The sequence below is a fragment of the Lycium barbarum genome, chromosome 1 (assembly GCF_019175385.1).
Source record: "Lycium barbarum isolate Lr01 chromosome 1, ASM1917538v2, whole genome shotgun sequence".
Lineage (NCBI taxonomy): Eukaryota > Viridiplantae > Streptophyta > Magnoliopsida > Solanales > Solanaceae > Lycium > Lycium barbarum.
In genome coordinates this window covers 158673969-158697533 of record NC_083337.1, presented here as the reverse complement: position 1 = coordinate 158697533, position 23565 = coordinate 158673969, and the positions used below count along the sequence as shown (strand labels likewise).

General features: G+C 35.3%; 1 protein-coding gene across 1 annotated transcript; it reads right to left on the bottom strand.

The window, feature by feature from the left end:
- Nucleotides 1–18858: 18858 nt before the first annotated feature.
- Nucleotides 18859–20177, bottom strand: LOC132624944 (large ribosomal subunit protein eL34-like). Its single transcript, XM_060339737.1, has 2 exons — nucleotides 19397–20177; nucleotides 18859–19217 (listed from the first exon to the last, which is right to left on the bottom strand). Exon 1 carries the CDS (start codon nucleotides 19927–19929, stop codon nucleotides 19570–19572), a length of 360 nt encoding a protein of 119 aa, XP_060195720.1. The 5' UTR covers nucleotides 19930–20177; the 3' UTR covers nucleotides 18859–19217; nucleotides 19397–19569.
- Nucleotides 20178–23565: the final 3388 nt, after the last annotated feature.

The following is a 23565-nucleotide window of genomic DNA, read 5'->3' as shown; positions in this document are numbered from 1 at the left end:
AGGTGAGGGGTGTTGACACCCAATTTTGGCCCTCATTTTTCGTTTAATTAATTTCACTATGCTTCTCAGTCCTGAAATTTCGCCAGAATGAGCTTGGAATATTTTCATTAATTATTACGCTATTTTTCGAGATATATTTCTCTAAAGTTAAGAATATTTTTTATTTGTTTCTTAAAATTTACCAAACGATCATATTTGTAATTAAAAAAAAAAATTACTAAACATCATTCTTTACAATTAAACCACTCAAAAATAGCATTGGTGATTCTATATGGCATTTTTCCTTTAATCCTATTTATTACTATATTAATCATGGTTTATTCTATTTTTAAAACTAAATACGTATATTAAATACTCACACTTGCAATTTATATAGGTGTACATTTTTGGGAATTAATTAGGACAAAGAAGCATATTTTAATTAATTGATTAAAGTAAAAGGGATGAGAAATTAAATCATTTACCTACATAATATTGGGCCAACTCTGTTCTCCCCTTACCCAAAATCTGAAGCCCAATTAAATCCAAATCCCCCTCCACCCGTTCAGCCCAAATCCCCAACCAGCCAAGTCCCAACATCAGTCCCATTTCATCTCTAACCTAACAGACCCTAACGTTCCTCTCTCCTATCCCTTTCAACGTTAACCTGCCACCCCACTCCCCGTCACCACCACCACAGCAACATCCCACGAAATCTCTTTTCTCACACTCCATCTCTGAAAGCTTGCAGGCTCCATGTGCGATTTTAGTCCTTTTCATTAATTCCTATCATTTTAATCTTGTCTTGGTATAAACTATGTGATTATTGTGTATTTTGTGACCTGGTTCTAGTTTCTAATTTCTAGTTAAATAAATCAGGTAGGGTAAGGTCCAGTTCAAAGCTTTTGATTTTTGGAGACTAGTAAAGCCCTATGATTGATCTAAAAAAAACTGATCTGATTAGCTGTTGATATGAGTTGGTTCCACCTTTCTTTTATATATATAATGATTACTTGAGATTAGGGTGCGATTAAGTTGGCATAAAAATGTTTGATTGATTGCTAGTATGCATCAGTTTCAGTCTTTATTTGGTTTTACTTCATGTATGCATTATAAGGTTGCTGACTTTTTTTTATTTTTTATTATGAGCATGAGAGATTTCTCTTTACTATTTTCCTTCCCTATAAATAATAAAAAGTAATGTCTTCTGCCTGAAATGTACTGAAGTTTTTGTTGAGGAATAATTGTATTCATAACTGTGTTTATGTATTAGTTTTAGTTTTTTTCTTTTTCTTCTCATGCATACTTGGCATAATAAGATCAAGAGACAAACTTGAACTGGAGATAGGTCCTTGTTCTAGGGAAGTAGTTGACTTTTACATCTCAAACATGTAACTGTCGACATATTTATGTAGTTCAGGCTCCAGCTAAGCATAGTTTGTTTGTTAAAATAATTTTCATGTTTGAACCCCCTTTTTGAGGATAGGACAACCTTAGGTTTTATCCTCCATTAATCTAATTGTGTAGTTGAGTTAACGCTAGCTTAAATCTGTGTGCCGGATGTTTATGTTAAGTATTTGTTTTCTTTGTTGGTTTATCTTTTAGTGTAGACAAGAGTAAGGGATAAGGGGAATGTTCATATGATCACCTAGTGTTATAGGATGAACACTTTATGGTGTTCATCATGTATATGCCCCCTTTTACTTCTAGAATACTCAAAACAGATCCCTTTCCCCACAGTTCCCTTTGTGTCTCCTTCTTTCTTTTTTTTTATAAGATCATGAGCCCTGTTTGGTTTGAGTTCTCCCAGATAGAATAAGTAAGGCAATTGAAAGTTTGATCCTTTCTTCTTCCTTTTAGTTGTTATTCTGCCACTTATATGTGTCCCTTACCTGTTTCTTTTAAATGTTTGAATGGGCATATCGGAGCATCATCTTACTCTCACCTAAACTAAGCATGAAATAATCAAGTCTCATTCCCAGTTTCTCTTTGGTAATCTGAAAATCTTTTTTTTTTAGGCATCTTAAGACTTTTAGAGTATTTTTCGAATTAGAGCTTGAAATACGTTTTGAAAACCTTGGACAGTCTTCTTTCATGTAATCTCTGATTTAGGCTAAAAACATGAGTTAGATTCAAATTAAGTTGAGTCAAGGTTATCAGATGCTACAATAGGCTTCAATAATTCTGGGATAGTCTTTCAAGGTGTTTGTATGTCTTGCAAGTCTTAATATGCATATGTATGGCTTTAAAACTTGATTAGTATTGTCTTGTGTTTGGACCCTGTCCTACTGCTTGGGGAAATTGTTGCCCTGGAATAGGACCTTGCTATACAAATAAGTTCTGTGTTTATGTGTGAATGAGACCTAGGTGTTAAAACCTAAACTGTTTTCAGTTGTTGTCTTCAAATGAGTAAACTATTTCTTTTATTTTTGGGAAAAAGATAAAAGGAATAAGTCTTTTAGGATCTGTATGTAAACTTGTGATTGGGAGGGGGGAAATATCCTTTGAAGTTAAAACTAAGTTTTTTTTCTGAAGCATTTGACGACAATGTCTTAAGGAGTTAACTGTGCTGAGTTTAAATCAGGTGTGTGTAAATGTATTCAAAGTGTAAAGAGATAAACCTTTTCCCACTACAAATTGCTATGTTTAATTTAAGCCTAGTTATGCCTTAGTGAAGAAAAATGACCTTTTGAGAATCATTAACAACTTGAAGTGTAGTAATGAGCATGTCATCCTGTGTAAACTGATTGGTATTATGGTAACTAAAATCTTTTAAGTCAATGACAGGTTAAAAGGTTCTAAAGGTTTCCCCTGTTCTGTAGTGTTATGGGATTAGCTCAAAATATATATTTTTGGAATGTTAATGTGTTTAGCTATCGTTCTGATTAAAAAGCAACTGTTTTTTTTTTTACTAAGACAACTACTGTTTTTTGGGTTAGAAAGTTGCTGTTTTGATATATATGTATATATAAAAAGAAAGCTACTTTTTTACTAAGACAACTACTGTTTTTTTTGGGTTAGAAAGTTGCTGTTTTTGATATAGAAAAGCTACCCTTTTTTACTAAGACAACTACTGTTTTTTTTGGTTAGAAAGTTTGCTGTTTTGATATAAAAAAAGCTACTTTTTTTTTACTAAGACAACTACTGTTTTTTGAGTCAGTTGCTGCTGCATTTCATGCCATTTACTGCTGCGTTTTAGGCCATTTTACAGCTGCGTTTTTTGGCAATTCGCTGCTGAATTTTGGGCCTAAACATTGTTGCATTTTCTACCATTCTGCTGCTGTGTTTTGAGCCATGAACGGCTGCATTTTGGGGCCACGCACAGCTGTGTTTATATGGCTGAATTGCTGCCATCTTTAAATCTCTAAGCCTGCTGTTATATGGCCGCGGCTTGGTTGCAATTTGAGCTTGAGAACTGATGTACTTTGAAAGGGTTGGCACGTGTATCATTTAGGGAAATAACTGCTGCGTGAGCTGCTGCCTTCATAAAAAAAAAAAAAGTCTCTATGTAAATGATGGCTTCTTCCTAAAAGTGAATTATGCTTGTCTAATACCATATGTATGAACCCCTGGGCAGATGCTTAAAACCATTAAGTTACATCAAGAATTGATTAGTCACGCTAGGTTATTGGCCCTAGTTTGTTGTATGCTTTTCTTTACTAAAAATCTTGAAAATAGGTGATTTGGGATAAGATCTAAAGGACCCTAAGAGTTCAACTTTCTATTACTAAAAATGAGACTGGTCTAGCATGCTATGTTTGTTGATATTGAATGAAAAGTCTGAACTTCTTCAACTTCTTTACTGCTTGTTGGAATGGATTAGAGAATACTTGTCTGGTTCACATCTTCTTTTAGAAAACATGGTTGCAGAATGTATAAATTGGATTGAAAGTTGCCTTATGTCATATTTTGGATACAATGTTAGGGTTCTGTTTCTTCTGTCTCTTTTCGTGCTAACTAGTCGAAGGGATGTTGTTTATCTTGTTTGTTGTATACGCTTATGTGTTGAATACCTCTTTAAAGAGCGTATTGGAGTACTTCTACCATTGGAAATCTCTCTATAGATTAATCAAGTTTCTGGGAGTAGTTAGGCTTTGTTAGTTTAATTTATTTATCATGACACATTGCATTCAACGATTAATTATTGCATTCCTATTTGTTAAAATTAGCCTACTGTTTTCATTCTTCAAGAGTATTAATTAAATAAAAAATAGAAATGTACTTTTAAAAAAAATGGAAGAGTACTCTCTGTTCACGCTGTAGAAGTCTCGCCTCGGCTGCTCTAGTTTAATTATTAGTGCTATGCGTAGTTATAGAACATATTGGTATGTGGCTGATCTTAATTACATCTCTTTAGCAATAATCTAACTGTTGAATCGATTGGGACCTGCAATAATTTTAATGGAAATAATCTGTTTGGTCCTCGAGTTGTTTTGTTGCTGGTCATGAACACGTTATATCAGAAGCACATTTCAAAGTATTGCAATGTGATGTTAGGAGTGGAATGTTACTTCTTTTAGAATTAATACTTGTATTGTCTTGATGATTACCTTCGTTTAACATGACTTCATCTCTAGCCATGAATATTAGTATCTTTATATTTTTCTATTGTGTTCCTTCCATTTACATGTACACTTGGGAGCATTTGGAGTTATGGAAACTCTGGATTTTGCCCATATCAGAGAGCGGCCAGCAGCAGATTTATTTGCTCGTGTCTAGCAGTCCCACCTCGTCCATGTCTCGAGTCTCCGTCCTTCTTCCTTATTCAAAATTTCAAGCCTCCATATTGTTTGATACATGCTATTTATATTATTTGACTAACACTCTTGTGAATTTGTATTCTTTGTAGTTTTGTTTTGAACGCGTAACTTGACTTAAGTATATTAGTAAGTTTAGTCATTATCTTCTCTACGCTCTTTTTTAAGATATTGAACTTAGTGTATTTATTCGGATTAGGAGTATTAGAGTAGTCACATAAATGATGTCAACCTTTTTTTTTCAGGATGTAAGAAATTGGATTTTTCTAAAAGGTGAAACTGGAGACTTCTTTCGAAATAAAGAATTTGCTAACAACGTTTTTTTTTTTCAAGTGTTTCTAGCAAGAGCTAGGCATATTCTATGCAAAGGCCTACACATGGATTTTTTTAGAAATGATAAAAACACCAGTTTTGGAGAGAAAAAAAAATAAAAAAAATAAAAACTTTAGTGACCCAGAACATATTTTCAGAATTTGTTCTTTTTGCACTAATGTCGAGCAGGTTTTATTTTCGCAAGTTTAATACAAAGAAACCATATTAGGACCCAAGTATAGTGGTTTAAGTATTTTCAAGAATGATAAGATACGCACTTATTTTAATACACATATACTATCTTATTTTTTCAATCAATCTTTTCATATCTATATCACGGTACTTATACATATTATTATATTTTTTCATGGCTATTTCTAAAAGTATATCTTTTATACTATATATATATATATATATTTTTTTTTTTTTTTTTTACATACGATAAATATATTTCATGTATATATTATTTTCTCATAAAAAATATACATTTTCATACTCTACATTATATATACTGTCCTTATATACAATAGCCATATTTATACCTAATCTTCAAAAAATATACATGTACTCTTTTGTAAACAATATACATTCCTAATACATGTAAATTTTACATCTTGTCTTAATTGCTTTCCTTTATTATGGGTGTACCAACATATTATTTTCATACGCGCATATCTTATTTTTTATTAATTCCCTTAGTCGTATTTTCATTTCATGTACACATATAGTATTATCGTGTTATCATAACTATTTTTTAAGTATTCACTTAGGATATACTATCACATATGTAGATTATTTTTTATAAAAGTATACATCTCCTTATTCTACATTATACACGTTATAAAATAAATATCACATATTTTCCTCATGCATACATTAGCATTAACTACTTCCTTTATATATATGCATTTACCCACATAGTTACAATTACATTAAAAAACCTTCTTTTTTTATTTCAAATAGTCTTGAGAGTAGTTTCTTTTCCGCTATTCTTCAAATAGGTGATAATAAATAAATAAATAATCCCCCTCTAGTGATAATTAACTAAGTTTAAAGACTATCCTCGGATAGGCTCTGAGGGATGCATAATACCTTCCCCTCGGGGTAAATAAAACCCTTACCTAGAATCTCACAGGTTTCAAAGACTAAAAAATGGAGTTTACATTTCACAAATGGTTTCCTAATATTTCCTAAAATTAGGTGGCGACTCTGAAATTTACAAAACCAGAGGAAACATAGTCATAAGTTGTGAACTAGTTTTAACCCGTTAAAAATAGGGCATGACAAGGGGGGAATTTGTTTTTTAAAGTAAAGTTAGGGGGTGAAAATCATTTTCACCCTTTTTACATGTGTGAGATGTTAGCATGATATAATTGAGACATTCCATGAATTGTGAATAGGCAAAGTTATAATTCTCTACGATATGAGTATATGTAAGTTGAAGTCGAACAAACTATGATAACTGAATTACCATACCGCAAAATATCAAAATTGAACTTAAAAATACCGAATTATCTCGAATTAATTTGGTATGATAATGATTGTTTCTCTCAAACGCACACGCAAATATACGTGGTCGTACAAGTAATATAGGATTTAAAGTCCAGATATCGTACCCACAGGGACTTAGATTCTACTGTCAAACTAATTCAAATTCGAATAAAACTATTCAAGGAGGTGTTTGTTGTGACTAAACTAAAACTGAAAAGTAAATAATTTGTGATGAGTGTTTTTGTGATTGAGAGTATTTTGACAAAGACTGTAAGATTTATCAGATGAGAAAACGTTCTAGGGTCATGACTTTCGACAATGCAGTTTATCTTCAGACAATTCCACCTATCTTATTTCCTGGGTTACTAGTTGACGGGTTAATTATAACTTTATGAGTATCTTCCGAGTTGCTCACAAGCCTGTAGATGCTACTATAGCGCCTATATCCCTATGGTCGTCAAAGGTAACAAGAACGCATTTACTGTTCCGTATTCAACTAAGCAAGGCTAAAGGGTATATTCCTGTTAGTGTCAAGTTTTTACGATGACAATTTTACTTGTGCAGGTATAGTAATTGAATCGCACAAGGAATATATGTGAGCCCACAATACAGCCCCAACAAGATGGGAGCCCACAAAACAGCCCCAACGAGCTGGGCTCACTCAAGTGAAGACTTCCCAGCCCTAACGTGGCTAACAGTAGTACTCTCCAGCTGTACAAAATCGTTCAAGAAAGGAAACGATATCTGCAACATTAAAGAAGGAATATTCCAGCAGTATCAAATCGTTTCAAGGAAGGAAAGGCCATCTCCAACATTAAAAGGAATATCTCATGAAGTGTAATAATCTTGATGATTGATAATGCTGCCTCAACGCACAAGGAAAGCAGCAAAAGCTCCAGCCTTATTCTTGGAAATAGGATCGTTAGTTCCGTTTCCAAGGATCAAATCCCTTGGGTTGATCTCTCTGCGTGAAGAGCCTAAAATGCTATAAAAGGGCTGCTTCACAAACACAAGAAACATGCTTAGTCTCATTCCCTCGGTGCTCTGCTTTACTTTTCAAACATTGTTTGTCTGAGTGATTTATAGTGTAACAAAAAAAGAAAGGAGAGTTACAGTATAACGTGTGAGGCTTTGTATCAAAAAGAATAAGAGTGATTTGAGTGTAGACGTAGGAACTCCACTCAAAACCTCCATTGTACCAAACCTTTATAAAAGAGCTGCAGAGAACACCCTTGCAGCCCAAGGGGACTGGACTAGGATTCACATTGAATCTGAACTAGTATAAAATACTTTGTGTCATTTATTTTCTGCACCTTACTTTAGCATTCACTGAGTAAGCAGTCGACTACTGGTTTAACCTAGTCGACTAACAGATTGAAATTTTTTACAATTCACCCCCCCCCCCCCCCCTCTTGCACTTTCAATTGGTATCAGAGCAAGGTCTCACTTTCAGTTGCTTAACCGCACGTGACAAAAGATCAAATGGCTGGATATCAAATTCCTGGAGCAATATTGCAAGATGAACACTCCACAACAAGACCACCATACTTTAATGGTGAACACTATTGCCATTGGAAGGAAAGATTTAAAATCTTTGTGCAGTCAACTGATTATCAAGCCTGGGTTGTAATTAAGAAAGGACCTAAACCTATTCCAAGAGCTGACACTGAAAACAAGGAAGACGCATAAACTTCAACAATTGATCTAGAGTCACATGACATTACCAAAGAACAACAAGAGACACTGCAAATAAATGCTAGGGCAATAGCTTTGCTCTACTGTGCAGTAAGTGGAGAAGAGTATGCAAAAATTTCAAACTGTGACACTGCCAAAGAAATGTGGGATAAACTTGAGGTGACTTATGAAGGAACATCAAAAGTAAGAGAAACGAAAATTGATGCTCTAAGACACGATTATGAAGCCTTTATGATGAAAGATGATGAGAACATCGAATCAGTGTTCACAAGATTTAGCAAGATCATTGGAGAACTCAAATCCCTTGGAGTAACTTATACCAACTCTCAACAAGTTAGAAAGCTTGTTAGAAGTCAGCCAAAGACTTGGGAAACCAAAGCAATTGTTCTTGAAGATGGAAATCTGGATAAGTTCACCTATGATGAATTAAGAGGAAATCTAATAGCATTTGAAAAGAATCACATACAAAGATATCAGAAGGATGAAAGAAGAAAGTGGTCGCCTTCAAGGCTCAAGTTGAAGAATCTGATGATGACTTTAAAGAAGAAGAAGTGGATATGATTTCTAGGCATGTGATAGAAGTCATGAGAAGATCAAGAAATAACAGAAAAGGAAGCTCAAACTTTAGAAAAGGTAAGACTTCCACTGGACAGCAAAAGAATGATGGAAAGTGTTATGAATGTGGAAAATATGTCCATATTGCATCTGAATGTCCTGAGACAAGAAAGAAACCAACTAGAAGTTATCAAAAACAAAGGGCCTTCAGCAGTTGGAGTGAAGATGAAATTTCAGATGAAGAATCTGAAGAAATTGAAAATCTGTGTTTCATGGCTCTCGAAGGAAGCAGTAAGGTAAGTTCCCATCCCTGCTCTAAATGTGAGGAAACTTAAGAATTATTAGATCAAACTCTTATAGACCTGAATAATATGTTTGATGAATATAGAAAACTGAAGAGAGAGAAAAAGGAATGGGAATCAAGGTTAGAAATTTGCGAAAAAGAAAAAGATTCGATTCAAAATGAAGTTTACAATTTACAATATAAAATAAACATTTTACTGAAACCTTCCAACCATAACTATGTCAAGTCAAACCAGTCAACTTATACAAATAAGTCCACTGGGAAAAAGGTCTTACAAATGACTAATAATTTTGAAGGAAAGAAAACTGTTTCCTTAAACAGTGATAAGTCAACTAGAACCTCTAAGTCGACTGAAAGGAAGTCTGGAATACATAGATCAACCGATCCCTGTAAAGTAGAAGGAAAATCTTTTCAAACATGTTTTTGTTGTGGAAAACACGGCCATAACTATCATAACTATAGATTTCGTTTTTCGACTGCACCTGGTTGGGTATGGAAACCCAAGAAAAATAAATGTTTTGAAACTAATCATCAAGGACCCAAGAACTCTTGGGTACCTAAACAAGAGTAAAAATTCTGTTTAGCAGGAACACCACAAGAAAAGGAAAAAGGGAAAATGGTATCTAGATAGTGCGTGTTCAAGACATATGACATGAGACAAAAGTCTATTCAAATCGGTCGCTGACTTTGATGGAGGATTGGTAACTTTTGGAGACAACTCAACTGGAACGGTAATTGGTATTGGTACTATTACTTTTGTTAATTCTTGTGACATTTCAAATGTTTGGTTGGTAAAGGGACTTAAGTATAACCTGTTAAGTGTAAGTCAGCTATGTGATTCTAATCTTGAGATAAGCTTTAGTAATTCAGGTTGTGTCATAGAAGACTCCTCTGGGATAAAGATTCTTCCTGGAAGCAGGAACAAAAATGTGTACACTTTGGACTCTGTCAAAAATCCTAACGGTCATATATGCCTGGCATCAATGGGAGAAGATCCGTGGGTGTGGCACAAGAAGCTTGGGCATGCCAGTATGCGCTTAATTGAAAAGACATGATCTTGTAATAGGATTGCCAAAACTCAACTACACTAAAGATCATTTATGCGATTCGTGTCAAAAAGGTAAACAAACTAGAAGCTCTTTTAGTTCGAAAGATATTGTGTCTACATCCAAGCCTTTGCAACTACTTCATATGGATCTAGTTGGTCCTACTAGAACTGCTAGCATTGGAGGAAAAAGGTACGCATTTGTTATAATAGATGACTTCTCTCGTTTTACCTGGGTAATATTTCTTGCTCATAAAGATGATACTCTAAAGAATTTTAAGTTTTTTTGTGAGAAAAATTCAGCGTGAGAAAGGATATTACATCACTTCCATTAGAAGTGATCATGGAGGAGAATTCGAAAATAAAGCTTTTGAAGAATTCTGCAATGATCAAGGGTACACACACAATTTCTCCTCACCTCGATCTCCGCAACAAAATGGTGTAGTTGAACGAAAGAACATAACCCTTTAAGATATGGCAAGAACAATGATCATAGAAACAAGCTTACCACATCACTTTTGGGCTGAAGCGGTAAGTACAACTTGTCATATTTTGAACAGATGTCTAATCAGACCAATTCTCAAGAAAACTCCGTATGAGCTATGGACGGGTAAGAAACCAAATATTAGCTACTTTCATCCTTTTGGATGTAAGTGTTTTGTTCACAATAATGGGAAGGAAAATCTTTGTAAGTTTGATCCTCGAAGTGCTGAAGGTATATTTCTTGGTTATTCTCCTACTAGTAGATCCTATAGAATTTATAACAAACGTACTTTATCTATTGAAGAGTCTATTCATGTTGTATTTGATGATACTAATCACCTGGCCGAGAAAAGGAAAATTTCAGATGAAGAAGACAGTCAAATACTTACTGCAGTGGTTACAAGACCCACTGAAGAAAAGACAAGCTGTGAGTCAACTTTTGATGCACCTCAGTCGACTGATGTTACTATTGGAATAGTTCCAAACGATTGGAGAAGCGAACCTGACTTTTGTTATTGGAGACATCCATAAAGGGAGGAAAACTAGAGCATCTAGTAAAAATAATGTAAATCTGGCTCTTATTTCTCAATATGAACCAAAAAAAGTTAGTGATGCCTTAAAAGATGGGGTCAAGGCTATGGAAGAGGAACTTGATCAATTTGAAAAGAACAAGGTGTGGAATCTAGTTCCCAAACCTGAGAATGCTTCAATCATTGGAACAAAATGGGTATACAGGAACAAGCTAAATGAGGCCGAAGAAGTAGTTAGAAACAAAGCCCGACTTGTTGCTCAAGGATACTCACAACAGGAAGGAGTTGACTATGATGAAACTTTTGCTCCTGTTGCCAGGTTGGAATCTATTAGAATTTTGCTCGCATATGATTCTTTTAAAAAATTCAAACTTTTTCAAATGGATGTCAAAAGTGCTTTTCTAAATGGGTTCATTGAAGAAGAAGTGTACGTCAAACAACCGCCAGGTTTTGAAAACTTAAAATTTCCTTATCACGTTTTTAAATTAAGTAAAACTTTATATGGTCTTAAACAAGCCCCTAGGGCATGGTATGATCGCTTAAGCTCCTTCTTGGTAAGTCACGGCTTTTTCCGAGGAAAGATCGATACAACTCTTTTCATTAAACGATCCTCCTTAGGAAATCTCATTATACAAATATATGTTGATGATATTATTTTTGGAAGCTCTAACCCTTCTATGTGCAAGGAATTTTCTGATCTTATGCAAAGCGAGTTCGAAATGAGTATGATGGGAGAATTAAAATTCTTCTTGGAACTACAAATTCATCAAACTGATAGTGGAATATTTATATGTCAAGCAAAGTATGCTAAAGAACTCGTTCAAAAATTTGGGATGTCTGACTCAAAAGCTATGGGAAATCCAATGAGTCCTACTTGTTCTCTTGATAAGGATGACACAGGAAAACCTGTTGATGAAACTAAGTATCGCGTTATGATTGGATCGCTGCTTTACCTAACTGCTAGTTGACCAGATATTATGTTTAGTGTGTGCAGGTGTGCTAGATTCCAAGCTGCTCCAAAGGAATCTCATCTTACTGCTGTTAAACGTATCATTAGATACCTTCATGGAACAACTAACTATGGTTTATGGTATCCTAACACCAACGATTTTACGCTTGAAGGTTTTTCAGATGCAGACTTTGCAGGTGATAAAGATGATAGATAAAGTACCAGTGGTACTTGCCAGCTTCTAGGAAAATCTCTTATTTCCTGGAATAGGAAAAAACAGGGATCAGTCTCTCTATCTACCACTGAGGCTGAATATATTGCTGTTGGTCAATGTTGCACACAACTAATTTGGATGTCTTATCAACTAAGTGATTATGACTTGTTTTTTAAACCTATAAAAATTTTCTGTGATAATTCGAGTGCTATCTGTCTGTCCAAAAATCCTGTGCATCATTCTAGGGCCAAGCATATAGATATTAAGCATCATTTTATCAGAAATCATGTTGCTCAAGGAGATTTTGAAATAGTCTTTGTTAACACTGAAAACCAGCTTTCTGATATTTTTACTAAACCTCTTCTTGAAGAACGTTTCTGCATGCTAAGAATATCTTTGGGAATTATTGATAAATCTGTCTAACTTTTTTGTAACAATCCGTGCCAAGATTTTCGGCTATTCAAATCCTTGCCATAAATTGTATCCCCATCCAAATTATGACCGTCCCATCTTCCCATATTTTACTTTTTACCTTCCCCATAAAATCTCTTCCTTTTTTCATCCGTATCCCCATAAACCCTTTCCACCTTCCTCTCTACCTTTCCCTGTCAACCTTTCCGTCTGTACTCTCGTCTCTCCAATGGCAAAAAACGCGAAAATCCCTCTTCTCTCCACACGCCAAAGCTCAAGGCTCCAGGCAATTGGTAAGAATCTCTCTCCTGCTCCTCATGACTCCGTCACCTCCGGCGACTCCTCTTCCTCTGACGCCTCCGACTCCGTTCAAATTTGCAATCTTGGAAAGCGAGCCTTTGCTGATGCTGCATGCTGCACCTCCTCCAAGAAACTCAAAACCATCACTGATAAACCCCTTGATCTTCGCAAAAATTTTTGGGATGACCATCATCAAGAACTCTTCTCGTCTCTTGAAGACAAAACCATCGTCTCTGGTAGGAAGGATTGTTGATCTTGACCGTATGCTTTCTCTGTGTTGTAAGGTAAAACAGTTATTTGTCTATCAAGGCTGGGAAATCTTTTTCAAAACCCCTCCTCATGTGTATGAAACCCCTGTTCGTATGTTTTATGCAAATCTTCGGTCTTCTAAGGCGAATGAACTCGAAACAATGGTTCTTGGTACCCACATTGTGCTAAATTGCTCTGTCCTTGACTCTATTTTTGGTTGCACCTGTTCTGGTTTTTCCGAACTACCCAAAAATTCCTGGCCTGAATCTCTTGAAGTGTCTTTTGATGATATTAAGAAAATCCTTTCAAATTCCACCTCTGTTCCTGCTCAAATTGGTCCGTCCAACATCTCTTTTGAGGCTCGTGTGCTTGCTCATATGGTTGCGACTACTGTTGTTCCTCGTGCTGGGTCCTACTCTACTATCTCCCAACGTGATGCTATCTTTGCTTTTTGCCTTCTCTCCAAGAAGAAAATCAATTTGTCCTCCATCATCATCAATTACATGATTGAGTGTGCTTCCAATCCTTCTAGCCTTCCATACGGTATGCTCATCTCCCGCATACTTGAAGTCCACAAAATCGATTTAGTCGACTATCCCATTACTCTAGTTAAGCAGTGTTACAACTCTAGGGCGTTTGGTAGCATGGGATATGTCTTGAGCAATGATTCTTGGGTGCTAAAGGACGTCTATGAGGCATCTCAACCTGGTCCCTCCACCAAAGGGAGAAAATCAGATCCTTCTATCGCCTCCGCTGAATGCTATGCAGAACTTCTCGCCAAACTTTCTTCTATGGATGAAAAAATTGAGTCCATCAAAGACTTAATGGCATCCACATTGTTTCAAGTAGAGAAGATTCGTGATGCGACTAAGGAAACTGGTGCTGATGTCTTTAAGCTGCGGGTTAAACTGGATGCTGTTATAAAGGAAGCGGTCAAACTGTCCGCCAATCTTCAAGCCAGTGTTAGCGCCATGCCTGAACGTCTTACTACTCCGTTGACTGAAATGAAGGATGCTATTGTGAATACATTAGCCTATTTTCTTCGTCGTCCAGTCTTCCGCCGCCAAGAATAGTTTTTTATTTGGTTGTTTTTGGTCTGTTTAAACAATGTTTTTGTGGGACTTATGTTTGGTTGTGTTTATGCTGCTCTTTGGTTTAGTCCTTTTGTGCTGATTGGTTTGGTATCTTATACATGTTAGAAGTCTATATCTATGTTTGCTATTTCTTTGCCTTTATTTTTGAGTGATGCCAAAGGGGGAGAACTAGACAGTCAACTGTTCAGGTGGAGCCTACAAGGACTAGTCGACTAGTCAGGGGGAGCCTCCACCCATTCAGGGGGAGCATCCGTTACAGGGAAGTTGACTACATATTATTTAAAATTGTCATCCTAAAAAAGGGGAAGATTGTTAGTGTCAAGTTTTTATGATGACAATTTTACTTGTGCAGGTATAGTAATTGAATCGCACAAGGAATATATGTGAGCCCACAAAACAGCCCCAACGAGCTGGGCTCACTCAAGTGAAGATTTCCCAGCCCTAACGTGGCTAACAGTAGTACTCTCCAGCAGTACAAAATCGTTCAAGAAAGGAAACGATAACTGCAACATTAAAGAAGGAATATTCCAGCAGTATCAAATCGTTTCAAGGAAGGAAAGGCCATCTCCAACATTAAAAGGAATATCTCATGAAGTGTAATAATCTTGATGATTGATAATGCTGCCTCAAAGCACAAGGAAAGCAGCAAAAGCTCCAGCCTTATTCTTGGAAATAGGATCGTTAATTCCTTTTCCAAGGATCAAATCCCTTGGGTTGATCTCTTTGCGTGAAGAGCCTAAAACGCTATAAAAGGGCTGCTTCACAAACACAAGAAACATGCTTAGTCTCATTCCCTCAGTGCTCTGCTTTACTTTTCATAAACATTGTTTGTCTGAGTGATTTATAGTGTAACAAAAAAAGAAAGGAGAGTTACAGTATAACGTGTGAGGCTTTGTATCAAAAAGAATAAGAGTGATTTGAGTGTAGACGTAGGAACTCCACTCAAAACCTCCATTGTACCAAACCTTTATAAAAGAGCTGCAGAGAACACCCTTGCAACCCAAGGGGACTGGACTAGGATTCACATTGAATCTGAACTAGTATAAAATACTTTGTGTCATTTATTTTCTGCACCTTACTTTAGCATTCACTGAGTAAGCAGTCGACTACTGGTTTAACCTAGTCGACTAACAGATCGAAATTTTTACAATTCACCCCCCCTCTTGCACTTTCACTATCCTCATTAGCTAAACGATTATATCGAACAAGCCCTATTTATTCTTATTACGCATGCAAATTCCCTATCCCTAGTTCAATTCACACGCCACAGATAGTGTCTAAATATTGGCCAGATAATCAAACAATTACGATCAAGAATAAATAAGCAACCCAAAATATGGAAATTTAATTGATAGAAATAGTCGCCAGACCAACTATCATGTCTTTCGCCACAACCCTAGAATTAAGAAGTTTAGCTACTCATGATTCTCAATGACAACAAGAATTCATGAATAATCTAGGGTTGAAAAAGATGAAAAATAAAATAAACCTAGAGAGAGAAATTAGAACGGTGGCTTACAAGTCTTCCAAATATCCCAGCACACCATTTCCAGCTAAATAAAACGTATATTTATAGTCTAGGGCAAAAATAAATTAAGTAATCCTAATCCCGGTCGAACCGGGAGAACTGTCGCGCAAAATGGCTTGGTGCGCCGCCCTGGGGCGGCACCCCAAGAGGGTTTTTGTCACGACCCAAATCAAGGATCATGCGGGCACCCACACTAACCCTTCCTGGTGGGCGAACCCTTCAGGTAACAACCTTAATTAAATACAACATGCAGAATAAATACTTTTAGTATAAGAAATTCCCAAAACCTGGTCTAGACTCATACAAGAGCTTCTAAGAAGTTTACAATTTGAAGTAACTAACAGACTCAAACTGGATACGACTTCTGTTTAAGGATAGAGAACAACAGAAATCTAAGGAGAGTTTCTGGGTTGCAAGATCTCAAATAGCTCACCCAAACGCCTTTGACGAATGCCTCGAAACGGTCGTGAGACTCCGAACACTACCTGAAAATAACTCTACACTCCACAATGAGTGTAGCAAGAGTAGTATGAGCACAACACAAGGCTCGTAGGTATCATAGGCCGACAATGGCTAGTTCACGCATATAAACAAGAAGCAACTAACAAGTAAGCAGATAAGTAATCAACCACAGTCACAACTCTAGCACATATGAAAGTCTTGCGGTAACGAAATTCTCAAGGGATTTCAATATCTCGGGTTATAAGCCTAGGGGGAAATCTCCAAACCTCGAGTCCATCAAGCCTCTAAAACAATTACTTACAACAACAACTCAATAATTCACAAATCAAATCAATCAGAGAATGTGCCATGCAATGACATGAATAGCAATTCAAATGAAGTGCTTTGCAATGCAATGTTGTGCTATGTAAATGTTATGCAATGCAGTAGTCACCTCTCACGCTCCACTCTCGTACACACATGCTATGGTAATGCCTCATAGTCATGACCCATGGGGGACCCGCGAAGTCCATGTACCACTCGTGCTCTCCGGCAGAAACCTCGGAGGCTATCAATTTCTCTCAATCTCCGGCAAAGACCTCGGAGTCTCTCAATCATATTCAATCTCCGACAAAGACCTCGGAGTCTCTCTATCACTCTCAATCTCCGGGAAAGACCTCGGAGTCTTTCTGTCACTCTCAATCTCCGGCAAAGACCTCGGAGTCTCTCAATCACTCTCCTCACCATTAGGAAAACATAAAAGTAATATGGAAGCATGTCATGCATGATATCAGTCTCAACTATATCAGCAATATGCAATAAACAAGTACAAGTCATAATATTGTCCGTGGCTCAATAATCAATATTACCCTTTTCTTTCATAAGGTGAGTGAGCTAGTATGTGATAAAGATACAACTAGGTGATAATTACATTAAATAACACATAGAATAGGGGATGCATGCCTCGCATGAAATCAACCTCAATAATCACCGCAGTCATAGATTCCATAGATTCATACTAGGAAGTGTAATTCAATAATCAGTTTCTCAGTAATAACCTTCCTCTTCCATATGACCAGTGAGATAACAAGAGAGAGGAAATTATATCAAGTACATGAAATCACAATACAGTGACAAGCTTATATAACGATATCACAATAATGGCGACAAGCCCACGTACAGCTGACATTATCAACCTAGATGAAATTTACCTCCACATCATGCCTGAAGACCTATCATGCTTTCCCCGTCAATCACTACTATCTACATACGTTTTGCTAACCAGAGTCTAGAAATAAAGTAAACCGTAACCTACCTCAATGCTGAGCAGGTGTCACGAACTTTCACGCCAAAGCTTTTTCCTTCTGAAGTGCTTCCGAACGGACAAAGTCTTATATGCCAATAATTTCTCTTTTTCCACCTTACTTCATTGTGAAGAGAGCCTGAATCCAATACACGGTAAAACGAACAACGAGATCAAAGCGGTGCCCAACACCCGTATTTTGTTCTTGAGAAGAACTACACGTTGCTGCCTCAAATTGCAGTGCCATTGCAGTACACTTCATTACTTATTTAATTTCCCCAAAGGAAAATTTCTAAGTTGCACGACTTTTCAATTTAACAGAACCAACATTCCATGAAAAGTCTTGTGCTGCCCACTTCTTGGTATAATATTCATTATGTGCTGCCCACTTCATGGTATAATATTCATTATGTACAAGATCATAAATAAATTTTTTATTGTGGGCAGTGGTGTCCACCCCCTTTTTCTCCATTGCAAATTTCTCACTTAAAAGATTGCTATGTACACTTATAATCTCACGTTTTGGTATCTAAAGAAACAGTACTTGAAACATTTTTCTATAAGCACAATGAGAGTGCTGAATATAATGGCACCCACTTATACACTTTATTACATACTAATCATAATTATCCCAACGTGTCCACCCACCAGATATTGTATAGGATAGTCATGGGTTGCTTTACTTGTCATGGTCCCACGTGGACATGTTAGTTCTTAATTTTATCCACTTGATTCTTAATTTCCTCACTTGTCTCCCACTATAGTTAATAATAATAATAATAATAATACTAAATTCCTAAGAAGCATAAATAAAAAAATGTAGTGCAGTCGGATCATTATGCAAAAGTGGCATTTGGGGTTTTCCAAAAGTCAATACTTTGGAAAAAGTGAGCATTTGAGTATAAGATTGCTGTGAAGCATACATAAAAAAAAACAAAAATGCCACCAATTTGTTGTCACTGATTGTTAATTGCTATGGACCCACGTGGTTTATTATTATTAACATACCACTTATTCTCTATCCACTAATTAATTATTTAGTCTGCCACTAAAATTCAATGTTTAATCCCTACTCACATAATTAATTATGGGCTTGTCCTATTACTCCCCAACAAAATCATTGTCCAAAATAATCTTTTTACTCAACCATTTTTTTTTTTTTTTAAATTATCCACTCCGTCAAATATCATATTTACCCACTTACACTTTATATGTGTGCAAATAATATTTCTATGAATAAACTATTCACACACATTAAATACATATGTTCTAAAATTTACTCGTCAATTAAATAACCGAATCACCCGTTATCGCAAGCTATAGACACCAAAATTAGACCACGAAAAGGGTGTTTTAGGGATATTAGGCCTAAAAGTGCTAAACGACCAAATGAGTCGTTACAGTTTTCCAGTTTCTCGGCCTTCTGGGCTTCCTTTCCAGGGGCGGCGCCCTAGGAGGGATTTTTCAGTTTCTTGTTTCGTCCAGCTCCCTTCTTTGCTCCTTCTCGTGCACACTTGGTCCTTGCTTCCAAAACTTGACCAAACTGCTCGATTTCTAGTCATTTGTCCTCATTGTACCTAAACACACAAACCATACTAACATAAGCGTGAATACAACGATTCCATCATAGAAATTTCGATTAAAGTACTAATAACGAGAGGTAAAAAGACGCTAACTATTGATATTTGTGCCAAATATCAATAATATAGTATTTTTAGAAATCGAAAACCAAAATTACCGTACCGAAGCTACTTACTCGGGGCATCTATCTTTATTTACGCAAAACTATTTATTGATGTCGATTTAGATATGTTCATTGGCTTGCGAAATCTGGTACTTGCATTTCAACATGTTTTTTCACACATCTTCATCGTCATCAAAGCTAAGTTATCTGAAATCATAATAGAATTGACAGAGACTTCAGTCTATCTACTTTGAGGCTAGATTTTCCTTTGCCTTCTGAATCTTCAACGCCTTCTTCACAATTTTTTGTTCTTCAACGAAGAAGGCCCGAATGATTCTCCCCCTTCCGGCACGTCCAGACAGCACACCTCCATACGCACGATTCACAGTCTTGCGGTTTCTATGCAATCTGGATCTCTTGTATTCAGCAGGTCTCAAGTGTGAAATCCCTTGGATTCTCTTCCCAGTAATTGGACATTTAGGACCACTGGCTCTCTTCTTGGTGGTCTGGTAAATTAGCATTCCACCAGGAGTTTTGACAACCCTATGTTGATTGGATTTGGTGGCATAACTGTGCCTCTTTCGATATGTAAGTCTCTGAACCATTTTTCGGAGTAGGTAAAGTTTTTCTGCTTCACTGCGATGGAGATAAGAATGGACCAAAAAAGACTAAACAATTATTAGTTGATAAGAAGAACATATAAAAATTATATAATTACCCTCAATTGCAATGGCACGGTAACATTCCAAACAGGCCCCAAATAATTTGTGCATCTGAAGATAAGTTGATCGAGAAAACGATAATCTATAACAGCGGAGGAAGCAGAAAATATAACAAAAAGAATCTCAAACTACCGGACAAAAGTAATATTTCAACTAATCCGTCCCACAAAGATTGTCCTCCGTTTCCTTTTTAATTTATTTCAAAAAAATTATCCTCTTTCTATATTTAAAAATAATTTAACTTTATGAGATGATTTACAGCCACATAATTAGTTAATAATTAGTTATTAGTTATTGTTTGAATTTAAAAATAATTAAATATCTATTTTTTTAAGTAGTGGTTGTAGTGTTACCCATTTCTTTACAATGAGGAAAAAAATTGAAGACCACATTTCTGCCAAATCAAGTTTAAGTTTTAAATATTTGTAATTCATTTTCTTTTAAATTCTACTTAGAAAAATGAAAAATGAAGGTGGAAATTGCTATTCTTAAAAATTGCTAAAAATGCTATCCATGTTATACTATTCCTAAAAAGTTGCTGCTAAATTACACGTCTGGAGTAGCAGTTGTGGTTGCATTATTGCAACAAAAGCAGAAACTTAGAAACCAACTAGACTCCTCCTTACCCAATTCTCTCAACTGCACTTGACACATCTATATATAAACTCACATTTAAAAGACCCAAAAAAAAAAAAAAAAAAAACAACCAAAACCAACCCCAAAGCCCACGTTTGTAACTTCCCCGTTATCCTCATTTTACTCTTTCATGATCACACACAACCTTCAACTCACAAATATACACCATTAGAGTCTTTCAAGTTTCACGTGGCAACTACAATGGAATTGAATTAATTTTCAAAAGTTTGAATTTTTAATTTTTGATTGAAAGTGGTTAATTTTTTTTAAAATTCAAATTCACTATAAAGAAGGGTTGCAAATTGTCCACTTCCACGATTAACTACTAATTAACTGCTACATTTAAAAAAAAATTAATTTATAAGAGGGCAACTTCTCTATTCAGATGCAGACGTGCTTTCATAAAAAACATTTTTCTTTAAAAGTTATAGAATAGAATGGTTGGCTCTTCATGAGAGCCCTTTCTAAGGAAAAAGTGAGAAACTTCTCTCCCATGGTAAAAAGAAGTAGGTAGTTATGGCAGTACTCCTCATGTCACCATTGAAGAACTCCCAGAACTTTTTGGAAGCATCGGACAAGTAATATGTAAATTCTTTTGGTTATATGTTCAAGATTATTTCTTTTCCGTTAGTAGTACATTAACTTTTTTTTTTTTACTTCACAATTCCATGTTGGTCTGTGGTATTAGTACTTGAAGCAAGAAGATAACATGTCTGGATACTTGGTATTTTTATGTTTATCATAGAAATATTGCCCTGACTTTTTATCGTCACAATGAAGTTATTGACTTTTGTGACTAGCTATTAGTCCATGCCTTTGAATGACGCTTAATTCCTTTTCCATTAATATGTAGGTGGCGATGATATAAGACCCGTGGCCATGGAGCATAAAGTTATACATATGAAAAAGGATATAACATAGGGAATGTTGTTTTGTCATATGAAGATGCTTCTGCAACACTCTGCTAGGGGCTTTTAACATAGTAAGAACCTGTAGTAGAATGATTTCTTTTATGCACTATATGTCTTAACTGCTAACCATGAATTTATTCACCAGATTATGACTTCAGAGGTTAATTATAATATCAGCATTGCAATGGCTGAGAAGTCTTCACTAAAGGCTCCTCCAGCATATGGTTTCTGGGTAATTCATATAGTGTACTTTGTTCATTCTTCTTTTTGATTTTTTTTTCTTTCATATTCACATGACTTCCATTTTATCTACTGTCCACTTAAGAGTACTTAAATGTCTTTTATACTTGTGCCCTGGCATGCATGGGAGTAAGCAATTTCAGCACCACTACTTGTGCCTTGGCATGCTTGGGAGTAAGCAATTTCAGCACCACTAATTGTGCCTTGGCATGCATGGGATGATGGGAGTAAGCAATTTCAGCACCACTAATCACTCGATTTCCTGTTCTATTGGACATAGTAGTTTTTTTTCTCCCTTTTTATAAGTTGAAGTTAATTAATAGTAATAGATTTGGAAACTTATGACAAAAAAATCAAATAGAGGTTTGAAAATTCTATTATTTTTTGTTTTACATTTGACAGGCAAAAATTTTGTATGAAGTACTACCAAAAGTTTAAAAAGCTGAAGACAAATTTAAATTGTATTTATCTGTATTCTCTTTTGTCCTCTTTTATTTAAGAGAATAATTGTTCAGAAGATTATTAATAAAATTAAGTCATATTATCATAACATTGTAACTTTTGCGCCATTAAGCAAAAAAAAAATGCACGCTAACTCATAAAAATCGAGATTAGTAGAAAACTTTCTTTATGCAGCAATGAACACACAACACATAGCCAAATTTTTGTATGAATATTTTGAATTTAATATGATTAATTTTAAATTTTGAATGAAAATATAAACTCTTTGAATTAGATGTGGTCAGTTTTTAATTTGAAATTTGAAGATGTAATATAAACCTAATAAGAGTTCTTTGTAACTGAGATTAAAAAAAAATAACGATGAATTAGAAATGAAAGATAAAGTTATTTGATTTTTCTCTAATTTAGCTTAAATTGATGTTGCCTTGCAATTATTCCTAATACATTTTTTACTTTTTCAGACTATTTACGGAGCAGAAAAAAGTTATTTCTCTGTTTCTATAGACTTTAGCTCATTTATTTTTTACTTCTATGGACTCTAATAATTCTTTTTTTTTTTAGAACAACAACAGAATATTCATCCTTTTCAACTTACTGCAACTCTGAATATATCACGTTCACATGTTATGCCTTATCATCATATGTGGTGCAAAGTTAAAAGTAGATAATTCTATGCTCGACAAATATACATCATGTGGTTGGGTGCCCAATTGAAGTAGCAATTTCACCTTCCAAAGTTTCATATATTGTAAAGGATACATGTAATATAATGATTTGAATTGTGTATTGCCTTCCAATGAATGGGAGCTTTTGTCACTCAAAGATTTATTTCTTTAACGGGGTAATTTAAACCAATATGTAATGGAATGTAATAGGATTTGTGGTGCGATTATCACATGTTCCATAACATGATAACCCAAACATGTCTTTCCCTTTCTAATTAGGTAAAGAGAAATATTCATCCTTTTCAATTTACTGCAGCTCTGAATATATCATGTTCACATGTTTAATTAGGTAAAGAGAAAAAGATACAAAAATATTTTTTAGTAGATAATACTTAACTGAATTTGAATTGAAGAAGTATTTTGAACCGGCAAGAGAAAAGTTATACTATGAATAAGATCATGTAACTGAAATAAAAGATGGAAAAACAAAACAAATGCCAAGCAACAAAATAAAATTATAAAATATAATAAAATTTCTCAAATAGAAAATATAAATAAATGCTTATTGCATATAATACTAAACTAACAATTATTAAAAATATTAA